Raw genomic sequence first — 18,240 nt, 5'->3', positions numbered from 1 at the left:
GTGACACAGGGACGTGAGGTGAGCAAATGCTGTTGGAACAAAGGTGCTGATAGACTTGCTCAGTGCAGTGATGCCACAAACCTTCAACCTGTGAAAACAAAAACAAAACAGTATCTGTAAAGGGCAGTAAAGCAAAGTGCAATAAAATGAGGTATACCCGTATTGAAAATTCAAACCAGTCAGGATTTTCTATCAGAATAATAAAATATTAGGAAAGGTTTTCAAAAATTAGTATAAGAAGGGTCACCTAGGCTCAGTGGGTTGTACGCCTGACTCTTGATTTTGGCTCAGGTCATGATCTCCGGGTTGTGGGATCAATCTCCCTGTTGGGCTCTGCACTGCATCTGGAGCCTGCTTGAGATTCCCCCTCTACCCACCCTCTGCCTCTCTCTTAAAAAAAAGAAAAAAAAAGACACTTAAAATTAGTAAAAGAATATTTTCCTCTAAAATGACTGTATTCTTTATAAAAGTTAGCAACATAAGCCTCATTGGTCAGTATACTGTTGGTAAAATTTATGGTGTCTTCATTCTTCTCTTGAATAATTTTCTTTACACTATTCACATTTAATACATGTATTTAAAAGAAAAGAACCAGGACGGGGCATCCGGGTGGCTCAGTCAGTTAAACGTCTGCCTTCTGCTCAGGTCATGATCCCAGGGTCCTGGGATTGAGCCCCACCCACATCAGGCTATCTGCTCAGCCAGAAGCTGCCTTCTCCCTCTCCTGCTCCCCCTGCTTGGGCTTCCTCTCTCTCTGTGTCAAATAAATAAATTAAATCTTAAAAAAAAAAAAAAAGGAAAAAATCGTGAAAGTGAAGCTATGGTACTTCTCATTTTTTAACAAAGGAGAGTAAGTAACAAGTACTGAATGCATAGAGGCCCCGTCTTCTAGGGCCACCTCCTCAGCTGCCTGCACTCAAAAACAATGGACCTTATAGTATTTTGTGTTAACTACCTCAGAAAGCTGGGAAGGAAAAAGAAAAACTGTTCTTTGGGTTATATTTTTAATGCAGGCAAGCGAGGAGCGAAGGGTGCAAAGTGCAAGGAGGCATTGGCTCTCAGGTGCCCACCTGGCGCTGAAAGGCCTTAAATCTGTGCACTGGCATCTTGCTTGACATAGTCTCATCCTGACCATGTTTGAATAGTCCACCTTCTTATCTGCATCTGAGCACAACTACAAGTGCCTCTGCCTTCTAGAGGCTGTCGGATGCCAGGCCAAGTGTGGGTGAGGCCCTGCCTCTGAACTGCTCCCTCTGTCCATGGGCTTGGACACCCCCTGCTGGTCCAGGCAGGGACTTCCTGGCTGCAGCCCTGGCACAGGACTCCCTTTCCTTGGGATCACTTGTCTGTAGGAACATAGGAACACCAAACAGTGTGCCCATTCTAGCTGTAGAACTCATGTGCACATTTCTTCTCGGAGACCTGCTCAGTGGCCTCCCCTAAGGGAACTCCCAGAGTCTTGCTGAGAGAGAGAGCCCTGAGCATTGCTGCAGTGTACTTGCCCTCCCCGGGAGCTGCCACTCCTGGCAGGTGTATGGCCGTGGCCAGTCAATAAATGTCATGCATGAGTCAGATCTCAGCTGTGTTTCAGATAACACCTCCTGTATCATCAAAACTAGTGGAAAGCTGGTAACTGGCACCAGATACATGCTTTTCTGGTTTGTCAGAAGCACAAGTATGAGTTGAGCAGGAAGGGACAGGCTAAAAGCCAGGCTGCCTTAGGAGTCATCAGCCTCCTGGTCTACCTGCCCACCGTCTTTATATTTCTAGACAGGAGGTGGATGTAGACTGTCCATCTTTGTCAACAGAGTACTTCGATTTTATTAGGCAAACCCTTGATTTTTCATTTAGGATGACTTTTTGTATTTAAATGCCTCCCTCTTAGGTGGACTTTCTGCACTGCAAGGAAGAGGCCAAGTCCTAGCTTCCCTAGTTATCACTCCTTTCCTGAGATGATGGTGTCTAACCTTGCCCCCCTTTGCTGTCATAAACCCCTTCACCTGAAACTTTTGGGTTTCTTTTTTTTTTAATCTTATTTATTTATTTGAGAGAGCGTGATTGGGGTGAAGGGCAGAGGGAGAAGCAGACTCCCTGCTGAGCAGGGGGCCCGATGTGGGGCTAGATCCCAAGACCCCAGGATCATGACCTGAGCCAAAGGCAGATGCATAGCTGACTGAGCGACCCAAGCACCCTGCTCTGAGGTTTTTTAAATTAATTCTGGCCTGTTCGTCCATTGCCTTCTAAATGATAAATCTGTGTCTTGTGGTCTTGTGGTTCTGTCTCAGTGGCAACAAAGGCCCTGCCTATTACAGTCCCTTTTTACCTATCCTGTACATTGAAGTTGAAAAGGTTTCCACTGCTTTCAAATTTTGATTTTGGGAACTTAACTTGGAGAGACCATCCTGTCAACTCACAGAGCGTCAGTACCCTTGTTGCTTGGAGCATCAGGGCTGCAGAGCCTCTATAGGTATTCCACAAAAAAACAAAACAAAACAAAACACAGGAGACAGGAACGATCCCCAAGCTCACTGGCTTCCCCTGAGCCCATGTACCTGTCACCAGGGGGATCATTTTGGGGCATTGGCCACACTCCAGACCCCAGAACCCTGATTATAAACACAGAACAGAACCTGTTCCTCCAAGCTTTGTCCCAGGAGCAGGCACCCAGGGACATAGAGAGGTGGGACACAGTGTGACAACAGTAAAGGGGCCATTATTTGTTGACATTTATTTTCTGCTTTGTTTCTTTTCTTACATTTTAAATAAATATGCACTTTGCTGGGGCTGTGTGCTTGAATTTTCTAGAAGCTTGGGAATGATGCCATCTCTCAGGATTCCTCCAGCCTGGCCTTGGGCAGCACAGAACGTTTGGATGGAGGTGGTGCAGGTAAGACCATCACCCCCTAAGGAAGAACACTTTCCCTCCTGGTTCCGGAGTCACACATAGTTGACAGAAGAAAAATAGAAATGAGAGAGGAGAATGTGTTGTCAGCCTGCACCTAAAGGCCACATCCCTTCACCCGCTGCAGCTCCACCTCAGCGGCATCTCCCACTCCCAGAGCTGTGTGCCTGGAAGGGGCACCAGTTCCAATCTCCCAAAGGGAAGAAATGCCTCTGATAAGAGCTCTCAAACTGTGGACATCCGAGGAGTGGGGGGAGGGGCATGTCTGATGTTAAAAATAAGCCACACATGGTAGGTAGAAGGTCCATTTGTTTGATATGAAGGAGTGTCCCTTCCTTTCAGCATGAATATCCAATATCCTTTGTCCCTCTGACTTTTTGGGTATGGTAAAGAATAAGACACTTTTGATGGGAACCAGAGGGTGGCTTACAAACTGTGCATCAGAAATCTCACTTTGCTGTTTGAAATTCCCGTGTTGTGCTGGAATGTCTTCCTGCAGGAAGAGTTGGAATGTAGCTCACATTTAACCATCTTGCTTCATTCGGTTGTCTGCGTGCTTAAGGCAACAGCAAGGCAACAGCTTAAGGCAAGGGTGGGGCATGAGATTACATCCCTGAAGCCTTTGCCACAGTTCTTGCTAAATGGGAGGTTGTGGATGTCAGTGTACTCCCCTCACTGAGGACCCGCAACCAGACCCCTGCCTGATGATGATTGTCCAGAACTGAGGCACCTACAGTTTTATGGTCATACCTGCCTGTATTCGTGCCAGATCGGAGAAAGATATGAGTGCTTCAGATGCATTAAGCACTGTATCCTCTCCACATGTTAGTATGGACATGGACACGCTTGAACTTAAGGTTCTGTGGAGTAGTCAGGAATGATCAGAAGAGTAGCACTAAGTTCATTGATTTTCCACAAAGAGCTGTAGTCTTCCAGCAGCGTGTTTAGATTCTACAAGCATGCTAGAACGGCATGGTTCAGTTCTGAAATATCCATGGGGAGAAAAGACAGAATAGACAGACCAGAACTCTCCTAGCTCTAAATAATTTGTTTCTTTCACCTTTGATTTTTTTTAAAGATTTTATGTATTTATTCATGAGAGACACAGAGAGAGAGGCAGAGGGAGAAGCAGCCTCATCACAAGGAGCCTGATGCGGGACTTGATCCCAGGATCCCAGGATCACGCCCTGAGCCAAAGGCAGATGCTCAACCACTGAGCCACCCAGGTGCCCCTCACCTTTGAATGTTAAAATAAAGTGTGCTTTTTGTACCCGTTTTCACTAGTGCCTAAGCTGCACCCAGGCATTCCGGAGAACCGCTTCATTTTGGGAACACCAGAAAAGAATGCCAAAGCAGAGCCCAAAGTGGATGTGGGCTCCAGGTCCCGGAGCTCGTCCAGCACACCCACCAGCCCGAAGCCCCTCCTGCAGTCCCCCAAACCCAGCCTGGCAGCGCGGCCCACCATCCCGCAGAAACCAAGAACCACCTCACGGCCTGGTAAGGGTTGTGCTGGGCAGGGGCAGCCTGCAGGGCTAGCTGCATCAGGACCCCACAGACAGTTCCAGGAGCTGCTGGTGAACACGGCCACAGGGGCTCCACAGGAGGGGTCCCAGAAACTCGCCAGTGGCTTCCAGAGGAACAAAGGCTGAAGGGTTTCATTATTTGACACCAAGGCGCGAGGACTCTGGGACTATCCCTGCATTCAGGCCCCAGGTTAGGGGGCCAAAGAGAAAACAGTCTTGTGTTAGGTTGGCCCATCTGCAGGGCTCAGTTGGGCTATCTGAGAACTGCCTCCAGAGTCTACAGATGCTTCAGAAAAGGCCTTGCATGAGGGGTGGACACCACGAATATTCTGTGAAAGATTTAGGGTTTAGAACAGGGCCTGGCAGACTATGGGCCTGTTTCTGTAAATAAAACGTTAGCGACACACAGCCAAGCCATCTGTATACGTGTTGTCTCCAGCTGCTTTTGTGCTAATGTAGCAGAGCTGAGTTCTTTTGATAGAGGCCGTTTGACCTGCAAAGCCTGAAATGTGGACAGTTTAGCCTTTTACAGAAAAAGTTTTCTGACTCTTGTTTAGAAAAACTGATGATAGAAGAAACTTAAAAATATCAGAAATGGATTAGACATTGCCTTATTCTCTCCTGCAACTGGTATTTCATATCAGGTCCTTTTTTCTTTTCTTTTCTTTTTTTTTTTTTTTTTTCAATTTTTAAAAGTTATTTGTTTGCCCCAGTGGTCTATTATGAGAATTTTTAGATAGATAATATAATAAACCCCATATCACCTCTTCACTTTATTCTCTTATAATAATTAGGCAAATAAGGGTAGATTATATACATATAGTCGGATTATGCTCATCACCATCATTACTGCTAATCTGAACTGAACACTTCACTCTGTGCCAGGTACTGTTGTAAGTGCTTAATGTGGATAAACCTCTAATCTTCCCACCACAGCTCTGTTCCCCAGATGCAGAATGTGAGGCCCAGAGACACTCAGTATGGCAAGTCCCACAGCTGGTGAGCAGCAGGCAGACACTAGGGCTTCCCCAGCTGTGGGGGTACCAGTCCCGCTGGCCTCCCCCACCATGGGCGTGCATACTAGAAAGTAAGACACGCGGCTCATCATGGTCATTCATCAACATGCAGAAGACTGGGTGGAAATGAGAAAAAAAGCAGTGTTGCACATACCCAAACTTATTCCACTTGTGGGTATTTCCCATTTTCCCTCAATTTCCCTCATTTCCCGTGTCTTTCATTCACCAAGCGGCCAGCTAGTTAAGCTTGCTGGTCTCTATAGCCCATTGGTCCTTAAAGAAACCCAAAGCCCAGTCTCCAATGCACAGCTACAGAAGGACAGTGGGACGTCAAACCCGAAGTTTGTTATGATGAGAAACACAAAACATTTTGTTATGCGCACAAAATATTGTAATAGAAAGAGTGGGGAGAATGAAGGCAAAAAAATACTTAAAATTTTTTTTTCAATGACTCAAAAGCAGGCTGGTATCTTCATCAGCAAGGTGTAGCTCTAGTCTGCTCTGCAGTAAAAACGGCTTTTTTTTTTTTAAGATTTTATTTATTCATGAGACACACACACACACACACACACACACACACACGCAGAGAGAGGCAGAGACACAGGCAGAAGGAGAAGCAGGCTCCATGCAGGGAGCCTGACATGGGACTCCATCCCTGGTCTCCAGGATCACGCCCTAGGCTGAAGGCGGCGCTAAAGCGCCGAGCCACCTGGGCTGCCTGAGAATGACTCATAAAATGCACCTTGCTTGTAGAGTGCTTCGGCTCCCCCGTTGGAAATTCTTAATGTCAAACTATCTGGGTTCCCAATATTCTGTGGCATGGAGCTTCTGTTTTCAATTTATTTGTTAAATGTGTTCGTTTGTATCTTAGCACTTAGTATACCAAGATTTATATGCACAAACTAGTTTGTTTTTATAGCACTTGAGAATTCAACAGACACTTTGAAATCCGTTCTCTCATTTCCTCTCCATGGCTCTGAGAGGTTGTCTGGGCAGGGAGAGCTCTATTGCGTCCTGTTCAGGTAGTGAAGCATGTAGGAGAGTTGAATTGGAAGTAGAAGGCTGAGGAGAACCTAACCAAAAATTGTCTTCTCTGTACACACACACACAGACACACATGCCAAGTTCAAATAACTTCGCCAGCAACAGAGCAGAAGAAGGAGCACAATTTAGGAAATCCTTTCAGTCAAAATGAAATAGAACAGCCTTTAGAATTAAGAAACTAGAGTTTTAATCATAGCTAATTTTGTCATCATTTCCTTCAGCAGTTCATTTATTAATCTCTTCACCTATACAGTGATCACCAAAGTCCTTTTGGTTCTAAAAGTCAGTGATTCCAAGTTACTCGTGGTGTTCTCAGTATGTGTAGATACATACATGCACCCACATTCCATAGGAATATGTTTGTATGTATTTCAGGACCACTTCACTGGATTCATCAGTAGGTAGAGGCAGGGGATCATAAATATTACATATTTGAAGAAAATCCAACAGCTTCTGTGTCTTTTGGTTGTGTGTCTTTTGAGGCAGAAGGAACATTGAGTTCACTTACAGTGTAATTTTCAAGTATCAGCTCATTAAAATTTTCTGCGTCTGTAAGATAAATTCACCTCTATCTGTGAGTTTTAGAGATTTTTCACCTTTCATGAGTTTTAATTATTTTTCCCCTACTGTTTGTAGATATTACTTGCAGGAACACAAAATTAAGTTTCAGCCAGAAAAATTTGATGATGCTTTTAAAAAATTATTGGCTGTTAGTATTTAAAGGTTCACCTGGCTTATGTTTTAGGAATCCAGTTCGTGGAACAGTTTGATTCATGTGTTTGTGTCTCCCCAGAGGACATCCCAGACTCTCCATCCAGCCCCGGCTCCTCTAAAATTGCTCTTCTTCCACCTGTCCTGAAAAAAGTTCCTTCGGACAAGGAGAGAGATGGCCAGAGTAGCCCCCAGCCCAGTCCCAGGACATTTTCCCAGGAAGGTAAGAAATGTTTTCTTTACATTCACTTTCTCCAAGGAGAGTTCTTTCAAGAGAAAGGAATTAATCTTGGACTTAACTAATATCTTAGAATTTAAATCAGCATCCCTTCGAATAAAATTTTGGAACCAGAGCAGTTTCCTCATTCAGAAACTTGATTCAACATTATTGATGACACTGGAGCTTAATAAAGGACCATACACAGAGACTGAAGGCATACTGGACACCCCAACCCAAGGTTTAACTTCTTTGTAATCACTAGGTGCTCCTGAACTGGCTCCCAGCAGGTAAGGAATGCCTTCAATATTTTGTGACTCATCTGGTGCTACTTAAAGGCCTCTAGGTCCCCTTATTTACAAGAAAAGCTTGTACTGGCTGTGGCTCACAAGCAGCCCTGCAGGCCCGAGAGACCTTGTAGCTCCTTATGCTTGCTCCATCATGAGGTCAGACATTCCTTATTCTCATGGACTTTCAGGAAATCACTATACCCAGTTTGCTGCTTCTAATTTGCTGGGGTAGCAGCACAGCAAGAATATCCTGGAACTTGGGTACCATCTCCCAGAATCAGATCAAGAGTGATCAGTAGAGGTGAGGTTTTTGGGGTGGGTTCAGCATCCACCGTTCCTTTCACCCACCTCCCTCATTCTGTCAAATACATCATTAACTTTTGGGTTCTGTACTTCATAAAAAGTAATAAATTGCCATCTCTAAGCCCCTGCCTATAAAGAAATTCCAGAGCCACACGAGTCATTACCCATGACCAGATGGCTTTTGTTATGGTTTGGGGCTGCTTTGTTTTATCTTAGATGTCTGATGCCTCAGAATTCTTAAACTTTTTGGCTCTGACATCTTCCTCCATTGGCATGTTTTCTTTTATTTTTTTCTTTTATTAATGGTAGTCTTGTGTTACAGTTAATAGAAAGTATTTCTGAGTACTATCTTTGTGACTTGGGAGAGTAATAATAAAAAAATAAATTAAAAAATAATAATACTCCCTGCTTTCCCCTCTCCATTTTGCAGATTCATTTGGTGGCTATAAGCTTTGGCTTATAGCTTATTGGCTATAGATAAAAGAAGATAGGGTTTTGACCAAAGCCGATAAACCACTCATGTCAAATAGACCAACTAAAGCCATGAAAGGTAGCTGGGGCCTCTAGTTCTCTTATATGGATTGAACAAATACAGGGCTTGGTGTTACAGCCACAGCCCTTGGAAGTCTTAGTGTAGAAAGAAGAACCTTCGGTGGCGTCCAGTCAGACTCACTAGAGCCAGTATATGTCCCTGGCAGCCCCTCCCCCACTCCTACCCTCTTTTTCCCTTCTTTCTGCAGCTGCCAACTTTGCAATCTTACTTGTAAGGACGTTTTGAAAATTGCTTGACATTTATGGAAAGTGATGTTTTTTAGATGCTCATGATTAAAACAAGGCTTCGAGGTACCCACCAGCCTCCTGAGCACAGGGAACATGGTGCACCTCCAGTTAAAATGGATGAACAACACTAGCATGCCCTTAGCTGCTTTGGGAAGAATCAGGTGTTCTTTCCTGGGGAACTTATTTGCTCTTTAGACATTTCAGAGCTCTGGGGTAGATGTTTGGTTCCTCTTCTCACCCCTCACCCTGCAGAGAGCAGACGCTATGAGTGATTCATGCCCCATCTTTGTAGGTAGGGTCTGGAGAGTTTGCATCTGGGATCCATAATAAGTTAACCACAGAGATCACCCTGGTGATGTCACCTCGTATTGAAATTGAACTGAAAATACACACGCAGTCTGAGAACAGTATGTAAACATTCAAGGTGATAGGAGTTCAACTTCAATTTATTTATCAGCTCACAGGCCCTGCTGGCCCAGAAATGATAGCCACTTATGAGCCCTGTCTTTTTCATTAGAAAATGTTCCTGATGTGCTCATTCCTATTTTCTTGTGCATTATTCATGCTGGTTACTTCATTTCCTTGTTCTGTGCCTCCCTTTGGACTAGCGTGCCCAACTAATTTCTGAAACAGGTAAATTGCTATGATTCTTCTGGATTATTCCATAGTGAATGTGATTTTTGTTAACCCATCATGAAATCAAATTGGTAACCCAGGGGCCTTTTGTTAGCACTTTTTGGGGGCAGACTCGGAGCTCACCTCATTTTGCACCACATTTCCATAATGTTGGCTGTTGAATTCTGTAGATAATGGTGTATCTGTGTAGGACCAACGCTGTAGGTTCCTTACATCCTAAATGGGGTGGGTTCTCTGGTACTTTAATTTTTAGTATTAGTATTCTTTATATTAATGTCAGCACATTGATGTATTTGCTAATATAAAGGGTAAAACGAATCCCTTTTCCTTAGTAGTGCAAAGAGGAGATTATTACAAAAGACATTCAGATCATGACAGTGACAAGCCTTCCAGTGGAGGGAAAAGATCTTCAAAACTGTACTCCACCATTGCGGAAGAGGAAGTGAATGCAATTGGGCACAGGAAGTCACAGCCAACAAATGGTTAGAGCCTTCGATTATCATCCCTCACTGACCCAAAGCTTACAAACTGGCACTAACAAAAACAGACTTTAATTGAATAATGTCTATCCCACAACCGGCTCAGGGATTATTCATACAATTGCCTTTTTTTTCTTTTTTATTGTAAATGGCAACAGGATGGTCCTTCCCTTCCCTTTGGGGCAAAAAGCATTGACTTAAAAATCTAAAATTACAAACTATCCTGATGCGAATCAAGTTACTTCTGAGTAGGGCAACTTGTCCTTTCAAATTTTTTGATCATGTAGGTTTATTTTTATATTTGGGATCATACCTCCTGTCCTCTTTATCTCTCTACTCTTCTGCTGTTAGATTTTAATTGGGATTGGATCAGAAATTCATAGAGTAACAGAGTTTCTACCTTTCGAGAGTATTGGCCTAACCATCTTACCTTACCCTCTTTCAGGCAAGGATCAGTAAAAAGCTAGTAAAAAGCTAGACCTCACACCATGCCCACGCTCTTCCATTGGACATTTGATGACCCTTTAGTGAGAAGGAGACAGTACCAATTAACTTTTCAACCTCTAAGAACGGTTTATTCAATTTTATAGCAGTTGCTCTCTGGCACCCATCTTCCATTTGATACTGTGGTAAACTCTGGTGTTCTGCTCAGGTGGAGATAGCCCCAGGAGACAAAAAAGACAGATTTCAAATGGGCTTTCATCTCCATTGGGAAATGTTAGAGCAAGTGTAGCTGATTCAGAGACAAAAAGTCTTTTCTGTGACTCAGTACTTATGATCTTGCTGGTTGATAACTTTTTATAAATTTGCCTTGAAAAATCTTTGAAAGGGAGTCTTAAAGTATCATAAAAGAAAAGAAGGGAAAAAATATAAAATATTCTGATATATGAGATTCCTTTGAAGTACTTTTTCCCTTGAAACAGGGTACTTTTCTTCCTGTAAAACTCTGAGGGGTTAACATGTGAGTGTATTTAGACTCCCAGTGATTAAGAGCATGGCGTGACCCAGTATTCAAGCTATAACCCCACGCCCTTCATGGCCTTCTAAGAAAGCACCCCAGATGGCAAGTCAGTGAAGTGATCTTATTGTAAGAATAACTTCTTTACTACAAGAGGATAAACTTCTCAAACTTGAGCACTGTGTTACTGATAGTACATGTCTTATGACCCACCTTACAGCTTAACAACCCACTGACTTATATACAGTGCCTCAAGTGAGAACTGTTATCTTTGAGGACTTTCCTTGACAGAGGTTTAAAAACCAAAACAATGATAAAGCATCTACTGGTCCCCCCCACAAGCGACAACCCTTGGAACCAACTTTCTTGGGCAATGCCGTTGGATGAGCCGTGTGCTCTGACTTGCTGAGTATCTGGCACACACTAGCTAGATGATGGAGTAGATTGGATGGAGTTAAGGACATGACCCACAGCGTAGGTCACATACAAACATTCTGTTTGGGCCAGGAGAAGCTTCTAAAGGATTCCTGAAACTAAATAATCTGTCAGCTATACTTCAATTAAAAACTTAAATAAATAACAGTGATTCCATGGCCACTACTGCAGAATCCTGTTTGACCCTATAATAATAATAATAATAATAATAAAATACACTATGTCCCATTGCTTTTGTACTTAAAGTTTTATTGGAATGCACACATGTGCATGCGCAAGGACTTTCTGTACAGTGGACTTTATAGACACAGGCTAACAATAACTCTTCTCTCCACAAGGGATTTTCTCTGACATTTTCAAAAAAATCTCTTATCTTCAAGTGATAGAAAAGTTACATAAACACCTCAGACATTTATTTTCTCAAGAGAGGCAGAGTTACTTTTAGAGTATATTAAGTCAAAAGTTCTGTCTCTATATTGTCTCTTTTGATAAAGTCACATAGATGTTTCTAGATTTGGGAAATTTGCATTTTGAACTATTGTATTGACTGACTTCTATCACTTGATTATTAACAAAGAACCTAGATGCGATGCAGTGTGACTTCTTCTGAGAAGCCACTGAAAGCACCTCACAGTCAAGAAGACTGCCCCCAGGACCACACTGATCCTGCAGGAAGGCTTTGAGATAGAGTCAAAGGAGGTTGAAGACAGGGATAAGCCAAACCATAGGAAGGCAAGAAATTCTGTGCCTCTCGCAGGTTTTTCCATGACTTCCTCTCTGGTTTACAATCCCCATTGTGTTGGGCTTGCATCAAAGTTCGATGGAAGTCAACAGGACCATCTTGTATTTGCTTTTCTACCTTGATTTCTTTAAATACTGACAGGAACCAAAAAAGCCATTTTACAGGAGCTTCAATTAAAGTAAATTTATGTAAAAGATTTTCATTTTGTTTTGTTAGTGCCGATTCCTGCAGTTGCCTGTCTTCATTCTTGAGAACCGCAAAGCAGTCTGCTTTCTGAATAGTTAGTTCCTGGTTAACAAATGGCATTTTGTGCAGAGCAATCCTGTTACACCATGCTGTGTCCTTTCCTTTGGATCTTTTATGAGCAGCTTCGTTTATGCTAAAACAGCTTTCTTCTTTCCCTAAATCATGTATCCATGTAACAAACAGAGGCTATTGTTCTCAAAGCATGCTGCATATTTTTATCATGATTACTGTTTTAATTGTGTGGCTCTGTTAGTATGCACAGGTACAATGCTTACTTTCTTTTCCTGGAAATATCTGTAACTTTGGAATTTCCTGTGCTTTCCTGTCATGCATTTCATTATAAGCTGTGATGTTTTCATTAGAGTATGTCCTATTTTCTGGAAAAAAAAATAGTTGATTTTGTCTTTGTGTGTATCATGATGTATCCTGTTGATTCAGCCCATCTTCTAAGATTCCTTTTATATAATCCAACCAGTAGCCAACCAATATGTTGGCCATGGCTTTTGGTAAGCTGGTGCTCCATTCTACTTTTTTTTTCCACCAGAACTGGGTTCTACTACCCTTATATAAGTTCTTGAAAAGAAATTTATCAATTGTCAGCTGTTTGGGCTCCTACCAGAAAGTATAAAAAAAAAACAGAGCCAGCTATCAAATGTTATTTTTAAGGTCATCATGTTTTCCTCCTGGGAAATATGAATGTCAGTGGAGCTTAAAATGGAAAAAAAGCTCCAATTTTCAAATGCATCTCTCATTCTGAATTTATATGCACATTTTGGAAGCTTTAAAATTAGCACATGTCTATACACATAAATATATATATATTTGCATGTGTGATATATACAAAGTCAAATCATCTTTAAGAATGACAGATTTCATGTTTGAGCCTCTCTGTACTAGGCATTGGCACTGTAGGTGAGGTGTGAATATATGCAGAGTGTTTGTGTTGAATAAATTACCTGTACACTTACTCAGGTATTTTTTTATAATTTTAATGGTACGTGGCATAGCAAGAAACACTTGTATACACACACACACACACACACACACACACACACACACAGCTCCCCCAGCATGTTAACTGTGCAGATACTTGCATTAGAGAAGTGTAGTAAAACAATCTGATTTTTTTTTTAATCCTGCATAAAGTCAAGCATTAACTCAGACTGTGTAGGAGAAGGTTCATCTGAATTAGTAAAAAGCCTGGATTTTCTAAATATTTTAAAATAATTTCTAGAGTTTTAAGTTTCAAGCAGACATAATCTTATTTGGAGTATTCATTAGTGGAAGCTTGACCAAACCTACCTCAATAAAATTGTAATTAGCATCCTATTTATATGTAATCAAATCGACTGCCTAAGGACTGGAAAACAAACTTGACAAAGAGCATTCTCCCTCCAAAGTTGTCTGCACCAGTGATTTGGACTAATGAGAAGGCGAGAGGCTCTGAGAGTACATTGGCTACTTGTCTGATTTTCGTTCCCTGATATCACCTGCTTGCTCTTCTTGTCCATTCGTTGACCTCCCTGCCATGTAAGGAAATGCCAGCCCGCTGCTAGTCTCATGATCACATTCACAAGTGGTAGAGTTTAATCAATGAAAGTGAATATTTTGAGAATGAATTATTTTAAGATATTTTATTTGAGAGAGAGCAAGCATGAGTGGGAGGAGGGGCAGGGGGCCTGACGCCAGACTCCATCCCAAGACCCTGAGATCCTGACCTCAGCCAAAGGCAGACACTTAACCAATTGAGCCACCCAGGAGACCCTAAAATGAATTTTTAAATAGAGTCACTGCCTTAGTGAATTGCTTTTGTCAGGCCTCTAGAAAGACCATGTTGTTATTCCTCTCAGTGACCATATTGGACAGATTAAAATTTATGCCTTCATGACTGGTATTGGGTCTATGTCACCAACCTAAAACCCAACCTGTTAACTTATTAATGTTTGCTGTGTCCTTGCCACGACGTCCTCCACCCCCACCCCTGCCCCCCAGCCCTGGAGGACTCAGAACCAGTGTCACTTGAATGTGGATTGAAGGACAGTCTGATTTCTGCAGGGAGATTCCTATGTAGGATCTCTCTGAATTTCAGTACTCTGCACTCCAGCGACCTTGGTCGGTTTTTACCTGTGACATAAACATTGTTGATAGCATGAATTTCTCCATTTTTAGAGAGGACACTGATGTCACAGACATGAATTAGGCCTGGGATTTTGAGGAAACTAAACCACTGGGAGAGATGAAAAGCTTTTTAATCTAAGAATTAAGAGGAAATAATGTTTGCTCTGAAGACAAATAAGCAGTGTATCACTGTGTTTATTTCTTCTTTTGAACCTAGAAATGTTGGAAATTTATTTTTGAGTCACTTGATACACAAGAACAATTCATTTTGGTTTTAAAAGGGAATGAAGAGAATTTTCTAGCATGATGTTCCTAGTAATGCTCTATTTTGGGGTCAGATTATTGCAGTGTCTTCGAGATGAAGATAAAAATTTGTTCTACTTTCTCCTGTTCATAGCACATGCAGAAGCTGAAAAGTTAGAGGACTCTGTGTATTACTATCAAATTGATTTTGTGATAAAGGACAAGCTATATATAGAAAATTATTTACCTTTTGCCCCAAACTGATTTGTTGACAGCTCTCAAAGGAAATTTTTTTTTACACAATACAAACTAAAGAATAAATCAGTTGTGATATTTATTCATCACTTTTCCCTTCCATCTGAGAATTTACTCAAAAGTGTTGGGTAAAAAGAGGTCAAATTTTTAAAAAATACTTATTTTTATGATGAGATTTGAAAGGTTTATCCTTTTCAGAATACTGGATAATTCCACTTTAATGTAATTAACCAAATTTAAATTTTTATTGTCTAGAGATCAGAATCTGGCCCTGACAACCATATTTGCAAGGGAAGTACTTTATTATGTTTGTGTTTTGACTATTAGGTTTCAGGAGCTTTTACTTCCTGAAACACTCTTTAGTGAATTAAGCATTTAAATAGCTAGTTCCTGGCAAGATGAATTTTTAGCATAATGCTAAAATCAGGCTGATGAGAAGCATCAGATGAATCCTGTTACTCTCCAGGCCTGTTCCTGGTTGGATCGTTTGAACTTCTGAGTGATAAGGCAGCTTTTTCTTCTTTTAAGCAATACACATGGGGGGTATGGTATTTTTAGCTTAAGTGGTATCTGTACAATAGGCTTGGTGAGTAATATATAATAACCCTTAATAGCCTTGAGGTATATGGTACCAGTGAAGCTGAGTTCTAGTTGTAAAGAACATGGTCTTTGAAGAGAAAGATTCAGTTTACTTTTTCTTTTAAGATTTTACTTACTTATTTTAGCCCACTAGCAGGGGGACAGGCAGAGGGAGAGGGAGAGAGAATCTCCAGCAGACTCAATTAAGCACAGAGCCTGATGCGGGGCTCCATCTTAGGACTCTGAGATCATGATCAGCTAAGACTGAGTCAGATGCTCAACCGACTGAGCTGCCCAGGTGACCCAAGGGAGAGATCCAGTTTAAATCCAGATTCCAAGTTTTACAAAACCTCCCTTCCAGAGTAGTTGGGAGGAGTAGCAATCATACAGCAGAGTGTGCCTGACATGACAGATACCAAAGGCTCAGTTCCACTAATTATCCTCCCATCATCACTTTGTAAAGCCACAGGGGATCCTTCACATTTATGTGTGATCAGAGCAGGCAGCAGGACTGGCACTTCTATTCCCCAGAGCCTAGTTCCAAATTGACTCTACCATCAGCAGGATTCATTCCTTTTTTACAAGACTTTAAATTCTTCATTTCCTAGAGAGTAAAACCGAGGCTTGCTGAGGCTCAGAAAGGCCTGAGCACAATTGCTGGGCCCTTCCTCCCATCCTGGCCCCAAAGCAGAGGCAGCCAACTCTAGATGGTGGCAGAAGGCATCGAGTAGGACATCTGTCCCGCTGCAACTCTGCCAGGCTGTCTGTCATGTTCTCTCAGCCGCACCAGGGGTGGCGGGGTGTGCAGGGTCAGGGGTCCCCTTCTTTCCCCCACCCTCACCCCAGATTCTCAACCACAGCTATGACAGGTTTGCCCTCTCATAGACTGGGGTCTCTATGTTCTCTTGTTTTACTTCATTTCCGTTTTTGTTGGTCTGTTCTTAATTTTCATCTCAAGTCTCTAAACATAGTTGGTAAGCTGTGTGTGCCTGAGTCCTGTGAGCCCTCCCACCTGTCGGGGCCCCCACATCTCACCCCATCACTGGTCAGACCACTGATTGTACTGTATTGACCCTAATGAGGTCCTTCTCTTTCTGTTTCAGTTTCAAGGAGAAGCTGGGGCCAGCAGGCCCAGGAGTACCAAGAGCAAAAGCCATGGCCCTCCAGTAAAGATGGCCACCAAGGCAGCAAGTCTAGTGACTCTGGGGAAGAAGCAGAAAAAGAGTTTATTTTTGTGTAAAGGTCCCTGTGGAGAAGTCTGATTGCGCAGGGTGCTCTGTTAGCCATTAGAGAGGAATCGAGGATAACACCTCTTCCTACTTCCGACGCTCTTCTCTTGGTGCTTTTTTCTTTTCTTTCACCTTCTTTCTTTACTGACTTTTTGAAAACTGAAACAGACCCATTTGGGGCAGGGAAGGGGATCAAAACACATTTGTTTGGTCTTCTCCTCACCCATGGCATTTGATTTTGAAGCATTCCTTCACATGCCTTCAGTGAATGCCAGCAATTATCCATGGGCTGTACTTGAATTTTCTCTGAGGCAGCTAAAGTTTGCCCTGCAAGATGAGTTTTTGGAGGTAAACAAAGTAACTGGATACATACAGAGGTAACACCACCGGCTGACAGTGGGGTACTGCTGCAGGTACCCATGTCAAATCTGCACTTGACTCAATAGAGCAATTTATTCTTGATGTATGCAATTGCACAGTGTAAGTATATTAACAAAGCACACTAATAAATAATTTGTATAAATTATATATATTAGATCTCGGCTATGGTTTTTACATTCTCCCATGGGGAACTTCTTCCTTCCTGATGTGGAATTGTAAATTTAAATTTGGTCAGTGTGACCTTTGCAGTATCATCAAGAAGCACAGTTGAACACGGAGAGAGGCCCATGGCTGATCCTACCATGTGCCCGGGTGAATGTACATAGTTGATTGGAATGAAGTTTTATGAATATTCGTGATTTTTGAAGCCTTTAATTTCTGTCTGCATATTAGCTTTTAATGTATGATTTTAACAAAGAATACTTTGACACCTGTAAAAATCAAAACACTACTCTTTTTAAGACATTTCACAAATATTCACTTACATTACAGGCTGAGGTATTTTATTCATATGTATATTTATACCAATAAAATGATTTTACAAGTGGAATTTTGACCTTCTCTGGTTACTTTTTCAAGTGAGGATTGGCTTTGTGGTAGTAAACTTTTGTTTCCAAAATCCTGATCACAGATGCCAGATAACCAAACTTCTTATACTCAAAATAAATGTAGTTGCTAATCCATTGCTTGCTCTCACCTTTAGGGAAAAACATGAAATTAATAAAAAATTTATATTTTGAGTTTGATCCACTTCCCATTACCTCAAATCAAGGGTCATGCAAGGGGTACAAGCATGAACGATAAATGTTTTGAAATCACAAGCAGTGTGGTTGACTGTTGGCAAGAAGAATCATACCAGTGGGGGCATGTGTGACATGACTGTCCTCCACCCCACACACACATACACACCTGGCATAGACTGAGTGCCAAGAAATGTGGTTTCCTGCCATTGCATGAGATTCTGTGCAGACAGATAAAAGATTGTTTCTTCCAAATGCAGCCCTGCTATCATAGATTTCATAGGAAAAGACACCTCTAATGGCTATCAAAGTAGGAAAAACAGGATAAAGATAAGCCTCCATGAGCCAACGGCTGTATATAGCATGATGGAGCCTACACTCGTGGTCAACAGATTGCAGTGGGAAGGGGGAGT

General features: G+C 42.1%; 1 protein-coding gene across 19 annotated transcripts in view; it reads left to right on the top strand.

Annotated features, from left to right (window-relative positions):
- CARMIL1 (capping protein regulator and myosin 1 linker 1) overlaps positions 1-17,637 on the top strand; it is a 314,309-nt gene extending 296,672 nt beyond the window's left edge. For 5 of the 19 annotated variants that reach the window (XM_072728994.1, XM_072728992.1, XM_072729001.1 and 2 more), the window contains 5 exons: positions 2,806-2,887; positions 4,187-4,399; positions 7,279-7,419; positions 9,755-9,904; positions 16,581-17,637. In XM_072728994.1, coding sequence (XP_072585095.1) covers positions 2,806-2,887; positions 4,187-4,399; positions 7,279-7,419; positions 9,755-9,904; positions 16,581-16,717 — 723 coding nt within the window. In that variant the 3' untranslated portion in view covers positions 16,718-17,637. Of the gene's footprint in view, positions 1-2,805; positions 2,888-4,186; positions 4,400-7,278; positions 7,420-9,394; positions 9,420-9,754; positions 9,905-16,580 lie in introns of all 19 variants that reach the window. The other 14 variants (XM_072728997.1, XM_072728996.1, XM_072729004.1 and 11 more) reach the window with 5 other exon arrangements.
- The last annotated feature ends 603 nt before the right edge of the window (positions 17,638-18,240 follow it).

Source organism: Vulpes vulpes, chromosome 12, assembly GCF_048418805.1.
Source record: "Vulpes vulpes isolate BD-2025 chromosome 12, VulVul3, whole genome shotgun sequence".
Taxonomy (NCBI): Eukaryota; Metazoa; Chordata; class Mammalia; order Carnivora; family Canidae; genus Vulpes; species Vulpes vulpes.
The sequence above is the reverse complement of the archived record's forward strand: the minus strand, read 5'-3'. Positions and strand labels throughout refer to the sequence as shown.